The sequence below is a fragment of the Lepidochelys olivacea genome, assembly GCF_965140295.1.
Source record: "Lepidochelys olivacea isolate rLepOli2 genome assembly, chromosome: 6".
NCBI lineage: Eukaryota > Metazoa > Chordata > Testudines > Cheloniidae > Lepidochelys > Lepidochelys olivacea.
This window is the reverse complement of record NC_140416.1, coordinates 54,149,841-54,163,827: the sequence shown is the minus strand read 5'-3', so window position 1 is coordinate 54,163,827 and position 13,987 is coordinate 54,149,841. Positions and strand designations below refer to the sequence as shown.

The following is a 13,987-nucleotide window of genomic DNA, read 5'->3' as shown; positions in this document are numbered from 1 at the left end:
GAGACAAAAGGCTCTGTATCACATGCTCAGCCCCTGAGCCGTTGTCCCACCACACCCCCTTTCTCTGACTTGCCTGTTCTCCCTAGGAGACAACATGGTGATGAATATCCTTCCTCACTTGATTTAAAAAAAAAAAAAAATTTACAAACCAGAAGCCTCTGGCCCGAAAGAGGGCTAGAGCAGGAGGCAGGATCAGCATTATTTCTCTGCGATATATCCCCAGTGTGGTATGGTGAGATGCTGTGTGGAGTGAATCTCCCAAGCTGTGTATCCCTTCCCTGCCACTACAACCACTGAACCCCAAATGTATGACGTTCATAAGGAAGGGCTTCTATATGTTTGGAAGCTAGGGGATGCTGCTGCTTAGGCTCAATTCCTCTCCTTGTGGCAGATTTTGTCTCTTAGCAAGTTCCACTCTTCTTTCTCCCCCACCCCAGCAAACATTGAAGGAGATGAATATTACAGCCCTGCAGCTAAATGTGCAACTAAATCCGCTTCTGCAGAGGCGAGCAATACTCACTCTGAGAGGCTGGGCCATAGGGCTTTGCACAGACCGTATCTCTGCTATTCCCAGTCATATCCTAAGGGCAACAGGGCCGGGAGCAGAAACCACAACTCTGCTTTGAGGAGCTGGAATTAGGCACTTAACATTAATGTTAACAGCCATTAATTAGTCAGTGCCAGTGATTCTGGCATCCAGCCCATCCTCAGTAAGTTATCGCCTCATTCATTCCTCCAGGAGGCAGTTTGGCCTTGTCAGACAAATACTATGAGAGAAGGTTTCAGGGAGAAGTCAAGTGAAGATTCCGGCTTGAGCCCCAGTAACGTGAGTCAATCCTTGTGTGGTTGCTCTTCACCAGCCAGCCACAACCCTGAGTCTTGCTTTCTCTCCTTACCTCATTTCATCCATCACTGAATGAATGTTGAACAGTCCTTAGATTCCCATTGGGCAAGAGAAGCATCTGATAGCCCAGACACTTTTTAATCTGATCCAAGTGCCTTTGAATCCAGGCAGAGTTCCTCTGGGTGGCATCCGCTGGCTCCCTTGATGCCTTCTAGGCACAGTGGGCACTGTCCGGGGTTCTCTGCTCGATGTCCCTGTCAGGTTCCCTTAGTTTGACCCTTTTGATCTCACTCCTGTCCCTGTTTCATTAGTTGTCCCCTGGAACTATTTGGTTTCCAGGACCTGTGGACACTCTCCTTGGGCTGAGGGGAGGCCCTTTAGCAGTGGGTGGGCTTCCGCCCGCCCACTTCTTGGATCCCAATAGGATCAGAAAAGAGGACTAGAATAGCATGACAACAGGCCTTCCAATGGCATCTCAGGTGCTTCCTGATTCCAGCCAACTTGGAAATCCATGGGAGCAAACTATTCCTTGTGCTTCAATGTCCAGCCAGGAAGTAGAGGTAGCAGAAAGTGTGCGTGTAGGGGAATAATAAAAGTGTATGCCAAGCTTTCTGGAGCCTTGGTACTGATTTTGGGGGACTAGTTTGGGGTCAGACTTGGGGGTTCAGGTTCAGCTGAAGTTTTGGGCACAGATTTAGTTCAGATTTTGTGTGGGAAAATTTGCATCCGATATGGGGACAAAATTTGAATTAACTATTCCAAACTGCTTCCCTAGTCTCTAGCTTTAACCTACCTGGCTTGTGCTCCAGTGTGGAAAAGGGGCCACATCCTAATTCCCATAGCCATCTCCTCACTGGCTAAATCTCTCTCTAAGTTCTGACAGCTGCCATTGGCTGTACTGCAGCTATTCCCAAGGATGATGGAAGGGAGCTGGGCTCAAGTCAACAACTCAAAAACCTTGGATTGTACTTTTCTTGCAAAAGAAGTGTTTGGAAAGTAAACAGCAGAACTGTTTAGATGGAAAGAATTCTAAGAGTCTGGTCAGAGCCATTTCAGTAATTCATTTGAGTACAGGAGTCAGCCATGACATTTGTCCAAAGATCCTGTGGGTTTGTGTCATGGAAATAGTTGGCAATCTTAGGGAATTCTGAGACCAGAGCAACAGTGTCAGCTCTTGGTCTGACACCAGCATAGTCCCTGCTAGAGAACACTGTTCAGCTGATGGCTTTTCTTCACTACACCCTTAACTCTGGCTCAACCATGGGTTTTCCCCTTAACATGCTCTGCATTCACACATCTGTATGCCAGCAGTGCTATATGGCAAGGTAACCACCACTTGCTGAGCTCTAGGGCAGACCCTCAGGTAGCTGTTAGTGCATACTGCTCCCCTGAAGTGACACTGACAATTGCAACAATCAAGACATGATGTCCAGTCCCTTCCCGTAAGTCCACTTCCAGTCCAGGAGCGATCAATCTACCTTTGCTCAGCTTCCTACTTGCAGGTCAGTTTCTCTAGGTTCAAACACTGGAGATGTATAATACAGCTTAATGGCCACTAACAAACCTATGCATCCGTGTACAGTCAAATGGCTGTATGAAGGTACCTGAATCTCGGTGCAGCTGTGGGCTGAACCAAGCAAAACCCTTTAACTCAATGATTCTCAAACTTTTTGTACTGGTGACCCCTTTCACATAGCAAGCCTCTGAGTGAGACACCCCACCCCCTCTCCCCGCTTTATAAATTAAAAACACTTTTAACACCATTGTAAATGCTGGAGGCGAAGCTGGTTTTGGGGTGGAGGCTGACAGTGTGCGACCCCTGTCCCCACGTAATTACCTCACAACCCCCTGAGGGGTCCCAACCCCCAGTTTGAGAGCCCCTGCTTTAACTCTCTAAAGCATAGAGCCTCACAGTGAGCTGTGGCGCTGTATACTGCTTGTCATGGCCAGATCCAGCACAGTTGTAGGGTGTGACAACCTGTGATAGCCTGATCATGTTACTGTGTTAACTTACCCTGTGAATGCTTACTCTGTGCTTAGCATGCAGTGTAAACAATTGACGCGCTTTCTCCACACCTGACACCAGAATAGCTTCCCTCAGCTAACACATTTCATCTGGGATATTCTGAACAGCCCTGTCCCCTTTTGACACTAGAGTTATGTCTCCACAACAGGTCCCAACATGGCTAGACAGACACTAACTTTGCTGAAGCTAATGCACTAAAAAGAGCAGTGTGGTTGACAGCTTGGGCTAGCTGCCAGAGTCCAAACCCACCTGACTGCCTGGGTACATACTTGGGTGGCTAGCCTGAGCTGCCACCCATGCCTGCAGAGCCATGCTGCTGTTTTTAGCATGCTAGCTTGAGCACAGCTAGCATGTCCATCTACCCGCTTGGAACCATATCTCCCAGTTGCAGTGTAGACATACGCTAGCTCGGATTCCACATGCATGGAACAGCTATGGAAAAATCTGGACTGAGCAAGGGACTTGCCAGATTAGAGTCCCATGCCTGCTCAGAAACAAATGTTTGTTTCTAGACCAAGCCAAGATGGAATGAAAGAAAGTAAGACCGGGACTGTCTGATCTGAGAAGGTGCCAAGCAATCTTCAGTTGGAGCAGCCATTGCCGTGTGTGAGTCAGTCTCTCTCTCTCTCTCTCTCTCTCTCTCTCTCCCAGTCCTGAGTTTTGGGAGGGCAGGGGGTTTTGTCTCTAGTGCTTTATGGAACTGTGCTCCTGTGGGACTCAGTTCAACCAAGGGAAGAGAAGATTGGTGGACAGTGGCCCTCTACATGAGTTGCTCCCAAGGATGGGCTCCATTAGGAACCGCTTCAGAAGCAGGAAGGGAAGGTGAATGGCTGTCAAGGAGCTACTTGCCATTTGCCCCATAACCCATGCTGCAAGTAAATAAACGGGGCCCCACAGCTTTCTTCACCCCCAACTGTTCCCCTAGAGTAATTTAGTGTCCTCTGTGTTGGGAAATACTGTGAGAAGATGCTAAGCTTCTGACTTCAGTCTGCATCAGACATCCCTTTATACCAGGATGGACGAAGTGAGGCTCACAGGCCAAATGCACCCTGTAGTTTTTTCCATGAAATTCATGGCTGTCCTCTTTAATATAGAGGAACAGCTGGAAGACACCACCCATCCCAGCATGCAAGCTACACCGACCCAGATGGAGCACTGCATCCTGGGTTCTCTAGCCCCCAGAGCCTGAACCTTGCATGTCTGTTAAAGATGAGGGTGGCTGAAATCTGCTCTCTTTGATGCAAGTTAAGTGAAGTCCTAGAGTCTCTGTCATATTGCCAGAGCCGTCTGTCACATCTCCCCATAGACACTTAAAGCTCAGGCACCCCTGCCTTCTGCATTACCATCCTCTTTACACATTCTCTCACTGGGATCCCCTCAGAAATCACAGAAAGATAGTCCTTCATTTATGCCATCAGACCACATGGTGAGATCTCAGAGGAGACTGATATACCCAGGACCTTGCTAATGTGGTCTCTTCATGATCAGTCCAGAGGGGTCAGATGAGTGAAGCTGCAGGCAACTTCTCTTTAAGAGCACTTAGTACCAGCTAGCCCAACAGAAGGTTTTAGATTGGCTGGGCTCCCCCTCCTTCTATCTTCTGGAGAGAAGACAGACTCCCAGCTGATAACAAAGCTCTTCCACCCACTATAATTAAGAAGATAAAAGCACACTGAGCAGAGGTTTAATTGGAGCAGCCATGAAAAGAATAGGAGTACTTGTGGCACCTTAGAGACTAACCAATTTATTTGAGCATAAGCTTTCGTGAGCTACTGCTCACTTCATCGGATGCATACTGTGGAAACAGTAAAAGAACATGAAAAGAATGTTTATGCTGGAGGTTTCTTCTGTGGTTTTTGAGCCTATCGTTTTGTGGCTTCTGAGGAAACTCAAAATGTAGAATTTATTCTCTGTGGACAGAATTTCCTTGGGTCTTTGATGCAGTTAGAGAGGAAGGGAACTCTGTGGATGCAGTTGCTACTGCTCTCTTGTCTGGAACTCCTTAATGGATGGTTCCCTGGAGGTTACCATTGTGAAATGGTGATGGGTCTCTGTTCCTGTGGGGACATGTGTCCACAACTTAAAAACAAAACAAAACTACTCACACAATGGGCTGTGTGGCGCTCCTTGCACACACACACTGTGGAGAGGCCAACAAGTGAATGGACCATGGTGCCAGAACTTCCTGGGGCTCTAGAAGGAGTTGCTCCTGGTCAGGGAATTAGAGGGGAAGCCAGTTTGCACTGTTGCTGCCTGTACTTAACTTGTTCTGGGGCTAAAGGACATCAGTCCCTAAGACTGTCAGGCTGGCACTGTTACCAGCCCTAAAGTAACTACGTTAAAGCCCCAGAACCTCCCTTTTTTTGAGCTCTGGTGATTTCTTTCAAATGGGTACAGAGGTAGTTGGTGTATTGACTGGGGGTGAGATGTGCCCAAAATGCTCACTGAGACTTAATATTTGACAGTCGTCGGCTGGACTATAATGGGACGGGATCACTGACCTCTCACTCTGAGCCCCTTCCACCTCTACTTTAATTTCTAGAACCCCTTTGCCAGAGAATGCTGTGGCTGTTTTCCTCAGACTTCTGTAAATCATGGAGATGAGCTATCGTGGCAAAAATAAAGCAGCAATTTAAGCACTGTGCACTAAGCTCTTCTGATGTGCTAAGGCTGGCTGTAAACTGCTTTCACGTTTATGGATATGGAATGATAGTGAGGTAACAAACAGGTAGAAATGCTCCTCATTAGTTCAAAATGAACTCAGAATCCTCTGTCCAGCTGTGGACAAATCTAGCCTGGCGTGTCATGAGAACAGCAATGCCCCATTCTTGTCCACGGAGGACACAACTAATTTTGGACCCAATCCTGCCAGGTGCTAAGTGTCTCCAGCATCTTTAATGGGAGGATGCTCAGTCCCTCATAAGGGGTTTAACCCCATGAAAGATGCTTCTTGTCAGCACTTCTGACTTCCTCTGTCCTTTCAGTTTCTTCCGAAGTCAGCAACTGCACGTGAATCACCATGGCAACCAAGCAACCCCCACCTCTAATGAAGAAGCATAGCCAGACAGACCTGGTGAGCCGACTCAAGACACGGAAGATCTTGGGAGTTGGAGGGGAAGATGATGATGGGGAAGTTCATAGGTCTAAGGTAAGATTCACCCCCATGCACTGTAATAATATAACACTATTCTGGGTGTATGGGGTGAGGAAATTGGATGGTCCTAAACAGAGGGACAGCAGGGGTGGTGTTCTTGGCTGCCCCACAGCAGGGAAAAGTGGGATTGAAAGAGCCTCTTACAATGGGTCAGACATTGGGTGTCCCTGAGGAGAGTGAGAACTGGAGAACTTGCACCACCCTCCCCCATTGTGCCCGTCATTGACCTGTCTCCACACAAAGAAGGGAAAACTGGTTCCAGGCAGTGCAGGGGGCTCAAACATGCTGGTTTTACTTGAGCCAAACTGTTTTTAATGGGAAGGGAAGGAGGAAACGGCAGTGTGGGAACAACTTGGCAACCCATCTCTGAACCCGATGTTCTTTGTGGCAGGATAGATGTTTGCAATGGTCTGGTAACAAAGACTTGCAGAGAGACCTGTGGAGGTGAGAAGCTGGGAGATGTTCTGCATCAGGAATCTCTAGTGGCATGCAGCTAAATGAAAAGGTTACTAAAGAGACATTTCATTGCCCAGGAGTGGTCCAAAAGAAGAAGAAATAGCAAAGACCAGATAGATAATGGGATGAGGCTCAGCTGACCGTTCTCCCTTCCCCTGCCTGAGGTAAAAACAAGTGGGTGGTGGTAGGGAGGAACCCAAAGCAAAATCCCCACATCCAAACACACCCTAAACTTTGGGGAAATTCAAATGTGAACCATGCAGGATGGACCAAACCAAAATTCTGGATTGGTATTTGGACTCTGAGGCTCAGACCTCTCTAGCTGATGCAAGTTGAACTAAGAGGAAGATTGGTTTGGATGGTGGGGCTTGGTCCCCGTCCTGTGGAAAAAGATGCCTATTTCTAAACTTTTGTGAACGTAGAATAACCACCTGATCAGTGAAGCAACCTGAAATGTGATAGGGCGAGAGGAAGGAGTAAGATACATGAAGAGGGCAGGAAAGAGGAAGACAACAGAAGTGTGTTTAGGGGAGGGGAAATGGGAAAATGTGCTCAGGGCAAGAGAAAAGAGGAAATAGAGATGTCCGGAAAGGCAGAGGACCAGTAAAAAAACTAGGCTGGGATCCCTGAAATCCTAGCATCTGCTTAGCTGCAACATTTAGAATAGCCCATCACCCAAATCACCACAGCATATTATCTTTGTGCCATAATAATCACTGGAACCCACATCCAGTGAGAGCATGTATGTGGAGGCTCGGTGACTCTTTGAATCTTTCACTGTCCTTTGGTGCAGCAAACCCTTCAGGAAGTGCTTTGCAACTGAGATGCAGCTACATCTGGTGTGGCATACAGTAGAATCGCAGCTGTGGGTGGAATTGCCAGGCCTCTGGGGGTGGCAGGGCCTGGAGTTTCAAGCTGCTATTCTCACCTTATTAGAGATAATGCTTTATAAATTTAGGAATATACATAACTTTGTGGGTGGTTTATATTCTCTTTGAGAACACAGTCAGACACAAACATCCATCCATTTCTCCCCCCCAATCCCCCCCCTTTGCTCATGCTGACACACAGCTTCATCACACACACACTGTATTGCTCATACAGAAACAGAGTTCTCCATAGTAAGCAGTGCCTGTGTAAGAGCAATAACATAGAAGCTTTTGACAGGGAATTGCAAAAGCCAGAGACTGCAAGACACTGAAGAGCAGGGATTGACAGTCGCTTGAAGGAATTAGTCACTGGGTTTGATTCTCAGTTGAGCTCATGCTGGGTTCAGCTGAGTTGGGGAGATACAGGTGGCTTTAAGATACCTCCCCGATATCAGGGCCATATGGGGCTGAATCAGCCTGACATAAGTCAGAGCAGCCACAGGAATGGTCCCCCTGGGGCTCATAACATTGGTCCAGGATTGACAGAGCGGTACACTCATCCCCCACCCCTTCTCACCTCTATCGCTCCATATTTCCTTTCTAAGCCTGCCCTGCAATGCCCCATATATGGAGGGGAAGTCAAGGGGCCTTGGGTAACTTTATATCACTTGGAGCTTCCCCTCCATTAGAAGAACCCCCAACTTGCCCCTTTAGGAGTGTGTCACTGGAGCTGCACAAAGAGGACTTAACTGTGGTTGAGTATCAGGCCCATAGTCTTAGGAGTTAGAGATGGAAAAAGACATACGGTATCAGGTCACTTTCATTAGATCATTGTCCACTTCTAATTCCATCTGGATCCCCCTTTATCTAAATAAGTTTCAAAATGTTGGAGCTGGGGAAGGCCTGTCCAGTTGGTTATATCTGTTCAGACTTGCTCAGTTGAAGCTCATTAATGTGAGAGGCAGGTGCAAATCAAAATCCCCAATACAAACCCACCCAAACCTTTGGGGGTGTTCACAGTTCAAACCCAGCTCTGAACTTCACAAATGACCTCTGTTTTGGAAGAGATGCATTGGATTGACTCACGCAGCCGATCAAAGCCAGTTTCTGATTCTAATTTTGCAAGTTGAATTCAACTAAGTGTTTTGGAATCATTGTGAGACGTAGCAAGGAAGGAAATGAGCATTTGTCAATTCTTGAGGCAGAACGGCAACACTTCCTTGGGTGGGAACCTGTACAGGAAATGATCCCTTGGAATTGGGTATTTAGAAAAAAGTCTGATGCGTTGGTATGTCCAGTGCAGAGATGTGTAAATAAGTTTGTCTGGGGCTGAAAACAAATCTATGCATGTAAAAGGAAAAGATAGTCTTGGTGTATTGACCGGGGGTGAGATGTACCCAAAATGCTCACGGAGACTTAATATTTGACAGTCGGCTGGACTATAATGGGACGGGATCACTGACCTCTCACTCTGAGCCCCTTCCACCTCTACTTTAATTTCTAGAACCCCTTTGCCAGAGAATGCTGCGGCTGTTTTCCTCAGACTTCTGTAAATCATGGAGATGAGCTATCGTGGCAAAAATAAAGCAGCAATTTAAGCACTGTGCACTATGCTCTTCTGATGTGCTAAGGCTGGCTGTAAACTGCTTTCACATTAATGGATATGAACACTGTCTTTAAACTATTAAACCACTGCTGGAATTTTATTGTGAGGGCACCCATTAGGTGACTTTAAGCTTGTGCTTTATGCACACAGCCAGTCAATCCACTCAGCATAATCTAATGCAGATACCTCAGAAATTAGTGCAATTATTTATAAGACACTCCTGGTGCCCATGGAGGATTGGGTTACAAATGGATGAATGGAGTAGTTTTTAAAAAAAAACAAAACAAAAAACCCATATCTAGGTAACTGCTTTGTGCTCTTCTGGAAGGCCACCTCAGCCTAGTCTTCCCTGGGAACATTTTTATCCTGCTGAGAGTTGTCCCTGAACACCATCTGGGACTAGTCTGGCCCTGGAGGGTGGGGAAAGAGTACTTGCATAAACTTGTCACAGCTGTAAGTAGCTCTCTCTGGCCCTGAGGGCCTCCCCCATGCCTTTCCCTACATGCAGGAAATGACACAGAATGGAACACAAAGCTGTTTTTTCCTCCCCAACTGAGTGAGATGGAGGCACCTTGGTAACTGTGCAGGCAAACATGGCTGCCATTTTGCAATCAGCTAAGCTCCCATCCTGCCTGGGACGGAGAGAGAGAATGTTATTTTATTGGGGTTAGCCAGAGTCTGATAGTGTGAAATCACAGAGGGAATAGGGATAATGCTGGCGGCAGGGGGAGTGGCCTGTCTTGTCTACCTGCATTAATCCATAATTCCTAAGGGTGTACAGCTCCCCATACCTTATATCTGGTTGGGGGTACCCCTAGAAGAGTGGCTTTTGAACCGTGGTCAGAGGATGCTTCCTGGTGGTCTACAGAATAGAACACTTTAAGGGGAGTGGGAGCTATGAGGGGCTCTGCTTCTAGTGAAGGAATGCATCTACAGAATGGACATGCTGGAGAATCATGGCCCCATGCATATTTCTCCACAGCCAGCAGCCACCATCTGTGCAAACAGACAGCTACTCCCTCCCACCCGTAAGAGGAGACGCTCCATGGGGGGGGGGGGGGGAAGGAGTTTCTTAGGGGGTGGGGCTCCAAATAATCAAATGATCCTTTGGGAACTTACCAAAGGGAGCCAACAGATCTCGATGAGGGGGAAGAGATTCCACCCAGAGGTAAGATTCCCCATAGGGTTGGATATGTGCCCTCTCCTCAGGCTGATGGACACTATCTGCAGGAGCTTGGGGATAGGCTGTTCAGACACCTCACGTGTTCTCATTTGAATTTCAGATCAGTCAAGTCCTGGGCAATGAAATAAAATTTGCTGTGCGGGAACCCTTGGGGCTCAGGTAAGTTTCCATGGAGAGTCTGAGTGATGAGGCTTGTGAGATTAAGGGTCATCTTGGGCTTAAATATTTACCTGGGCTGATACCTTCTCCCCATTCACATTTGCAGCCTTGCATCCTCCTTAGCCTTACTAGCCACAGAAGGGTGCCCTTGGGGCTTCTTGTCAACACAATGGTCAGGGAGGCAGATGCTTCTTATAACAAGGCACCTGGGCTGATGAGCCCAGGTGGCTGTACAGGCACTCCTATGACGACCCTGAACAAGAGGGGCTCAGGTGGACAGGTGACTCACCCATGCAGTATTTGTGTGGATGTCTCCTCTGCAGTAGGGGGTGTACTGGGTGATGTCCCCTTTGCCAATGGGTGGTTTGTGTCCCCTGTGCTGGGTGGGTGGGTAGGTAGAGTATCACACTTCAGTGTGCACAGCAGATTTCTCACTTGTGTGAGGCATGGTGACGTCCCTACCTCTTTGATGGGCCTGTCCCAGTTGTATGCTATGTGGTGGTATGAAGGTATCACTCAACTGTGATTAGGCATCTAACTTCCATTGAAATCAAGGGCAGGTAGGCACCTAAATTCCTTTGAGGATCTGGGCATAGGAGTCCCTCATCTGTGGGGGTGTCAAGTGGGGACTTGTACTCTTGTATGGTATCTAAGAGGGTCTCCCCTGTGTTCTAGAACAGAGCCCCTGGCATTAAACATCATCTGGGATCTTATGTTAGGTCTCTGCCTCAGTGATTATCTCTGGGCTCTGAATGTGGATATAGCCCCTTTTAAATACAAAGGGGCAAACCCTGCCTTTTGAGCTATTGCTGAACCACTGCTGGGGGGTGAGAAATCTCCAGGGCTGGCTGTGGACCTGAGAATTCTGTCACAAGGCAGTGTCCCAGGTGTGGACTGGATGTGGTGAGTCTAATTCATGGGTCCCAAGGTGCATTGGGGCCTCTGTTATGAGAGGGATTGGTGGGTGGGGGGGAGGAGGCCGGTGTGGTGTTTGTTTAAGCTGTAGAAACTTTTAGGCAGCTGTGAGCAGGTTTCTTCCTTCAAGAGCACACAAGCTAAGAGACTACAAGGATTTGGGAGATTGTGCAGCCTGTTGGCTACAAGTAGAAACTTGTAGGAAAGGTTTGCCAAATGTGTCAGGGTGGGAGTCTTGAATGAGTAAAAGTAAGTAGTGGGACTGTATGAGCTGATGAGTTTGGGGATAAGTTGCGGTGTGCCAGGGATTCTAGGTTGGTCCTATAGCTGATGGGAATGTCCAGTTAGGTGCCCAGCCCTTATTGGCTACTAAATCAAACGTTGTGACTATAGACAAGCCTAGAAGAGGAGAAAAACTGAATGTGCAATACTCCAGCCCATTAACCTAGCCACTGATGCCCAAAGGAGACCTGTCCTTCCTCCATTGTGCACCACTGAAATCAATCATGCCCCAAATGCCCAGCTGACTTGAGGCCTTTACCATCTACCTCAGTCAGATGCCCCAAACTGTTTGTGTTCCAGCTAGCCAGGAAATCCCTTGGTGGTTATCTATATTCCATACTGGTTGCTTCTAATCAAAGACAGTTTCTCCATCCACATAAAGAAAGGATCACAAACTGAATTCCCTTTGCCCTATATCCTGGGTGGGGGCGTCCTCTGGGATATACCTGGGGCCACCCTGCTTGGGCAGATGGAAGAGTGAGAGTGTGGGGAATCTCTGTGCCTCTGATCTGTGTTTCTTCCCATGCAGGGTCTGGCAATTCGTCTCTGCCATCGTATTCTCTGGGGTCGCCATCATGGTAAGTGGGAGAACCATTCCCAGAAAGAGCCCAACCCGGTGCTGCCAAAGTCATCACCTAGCAACCTCCATGGCCCTAGGCATCATCACTACCCTCCAAAAGCTGCTGCTGCTTTCTCTTCCTGGCCTGTGATCAGCTGTCTCTCTCTAACTAATTTTACCAACAGCTTCCCTGACAGGTTGTTCCTAACACTTGAGTCCCAGCCTCTAGTAGCAGGTTCATAAAACCACAGTTGGCAGCAGGGGTCTCATTTCTCTAATTCTCCCCCCCCCCCCCAAGTGACCCGAAACACAGGTAGCACCCCTGTTCTACAGTATGTGTCTCCAACCCAGGGGGAGCTGCTGCTCTTCTACTTTTATTGTCTTCAAGTGACCCGATCTCATGTAGAGCAACTGAGATTCCCTCAGTTTCCTTCCTGCTCCTTTTAGGCTCTCACTTTCCCTGATCAGCTCTATGACGCCGTCTTTGAAGAAGAATCCGTCAACAGCAAGACTCCCATCAGGCTGTATGGAGGAGCCCTCCTCAGTAAGTAATGCTGAGACTGAGCTTAGAGATTCAGTCTGTGGGACTAACAGGGAAGATGTTGAGAAGCTCTGAGTGAAGAATCCTAATGGGGAGGATAAAGGAAAGCTCTGTACCAGACCTAATGTCAGACCTGGGTAGGACAGAGCCAGGCAATGTTCAGGTAAATGCACCTTCATCAAGTGGATTTTTTTGTTAGCTCTAGGATCAAGAAAGCCCCCTCCCTCCATACGGTCTCTAACATTGTATTGCACAGTGTGAGGGGAGGAGATTGCAAGCTGCCAGAAATGGAATACTAGACTGGAAGGGCCATGAGTCAGAACTGGTTCAGCAGGAGGGGGTGGAGGACACAAGGCTAGATGGCCCATCTAGCCTTGACGCAGAACATGGGGGTACTGGGCTAGGCAAGGCACTGGCCTGTTGCCTCAGAGGGACAAGGCTGGAGTCTTTGGGGGAAGCAGGGCTGCCTCCTCCAGCGCCATGTTCTGCAACCTCCAGCCTTAGCAAGCATGGAAAGATGCAGAACATGAGTCAGCCCTCTTTCAGTGCCATGTGGGGAGGAGGAGGCGGAAGCAGCAAAACTGGAGGGTGGAGGAGCTGAAGGTGGGAGGCTTAGGGAAAACATAGTGCTGACAGACTCTCTTGGGAATGACAATGCATAGATTAAAAGCAGCAGAGTGTCCTGTGGCACCTTATAGACTAACAGACTGCATCCGACGAAGTGGGTATTCACCCGCAGAAGCTCATGCTCCAATACGTCTTGGTCTATAAGGTGCCACAGGACTCTAGGCAGATTTCTCTTGGGAATGGCAATGAATAGATTAGAAGTGGCAAAGAGTCCTGTGGCACCTTATAGACCAAGACGTATTGGAGCATGAGCTTTCGTGGGTGAATACCCACTTCGTCGGATGCAGTCTGTTAGTCTATAAGGTGCCACAGGACTCTTTGCCGCTTTTACAGATCCAGACTAGCACAGTGACCCCAATGAATAGATTGGTTTTATGGAAGTTCAGACTCTCAGGGTGGCGTGTATAGTAGGGAGGGGAGAAGCCTGCCGTACTGCCTTTCACTAGCACTAAACTAACACAGATCATACCCACAGCGTCTGATCACTCTTTGAATCCATCTCTGGGATGCTGAGGACAATGGACAGAGGGAGTGATGGCTGGAGAGATGATCATAGAATATCAGGGTTGGAAGGGACCTCAGGAGGTCCTCTAGTCCAACCCCCTGCTCAAAGCAGGACCACTCCCCAAATTTTGCCCCGGATCCCTCAATGGCCCCCTCAAGGATTGAACTCTCAACCCTGGGTTTAGCAGGCCAATGCTCAAACCACTGAGCTCTCCCTCCCGTCTGCTTATTACAGTGCGTCCAAGTGCAAGGTCTCGTGTGG

At 48.2% G+C, this 13,987-nt stretch overlaps 1 protein-coding gene across 3 annotated transcripts in view; it reads left to right on the top strand.

Annotated features, from left to right (window-relative positions):
- TP53I11 (tumor protein p53 inducible protein 11) overlaps positions 1 to 13,987 on the top strand; it is a 42,563-nt gene that overhangs the window by 24,402 nt on the left and 4,174 nt on the right. For 2 of the 3 annotated variants that reach the window (XM_084630099.1, XM_084630100.1), the window contains exons 2-6: positions 3,383 to 3,476; positions 5,855 to 6,018; positions 10,239 to 10,297; positions 12,024 to 12,072; positions 12,501 to 12,597. In XM_084630099.1, the coding sequence (XP_084486225.1) occupies positions 5,890 to 6,018; positions 10,239 to 10,297; positions 12,024 to 12,072; positions 12,501 to 12,597 (334 nt within the window). In that variant the 5' untranslated portion in view covers positions 3,383 to 3,476; positions 5,855 to 5,889. The remainder of the gene's footprint in view (positions 1 to 3,382; positions 3,477 to 5,854; positions 6,019 to 10,238; positions 10,298 to 12,023; positions 12,073 to 12,500; positions 12,598 to 13,987) is intronic. The other variant, XM_084630098.1, reaches the window with a different exon arrangement.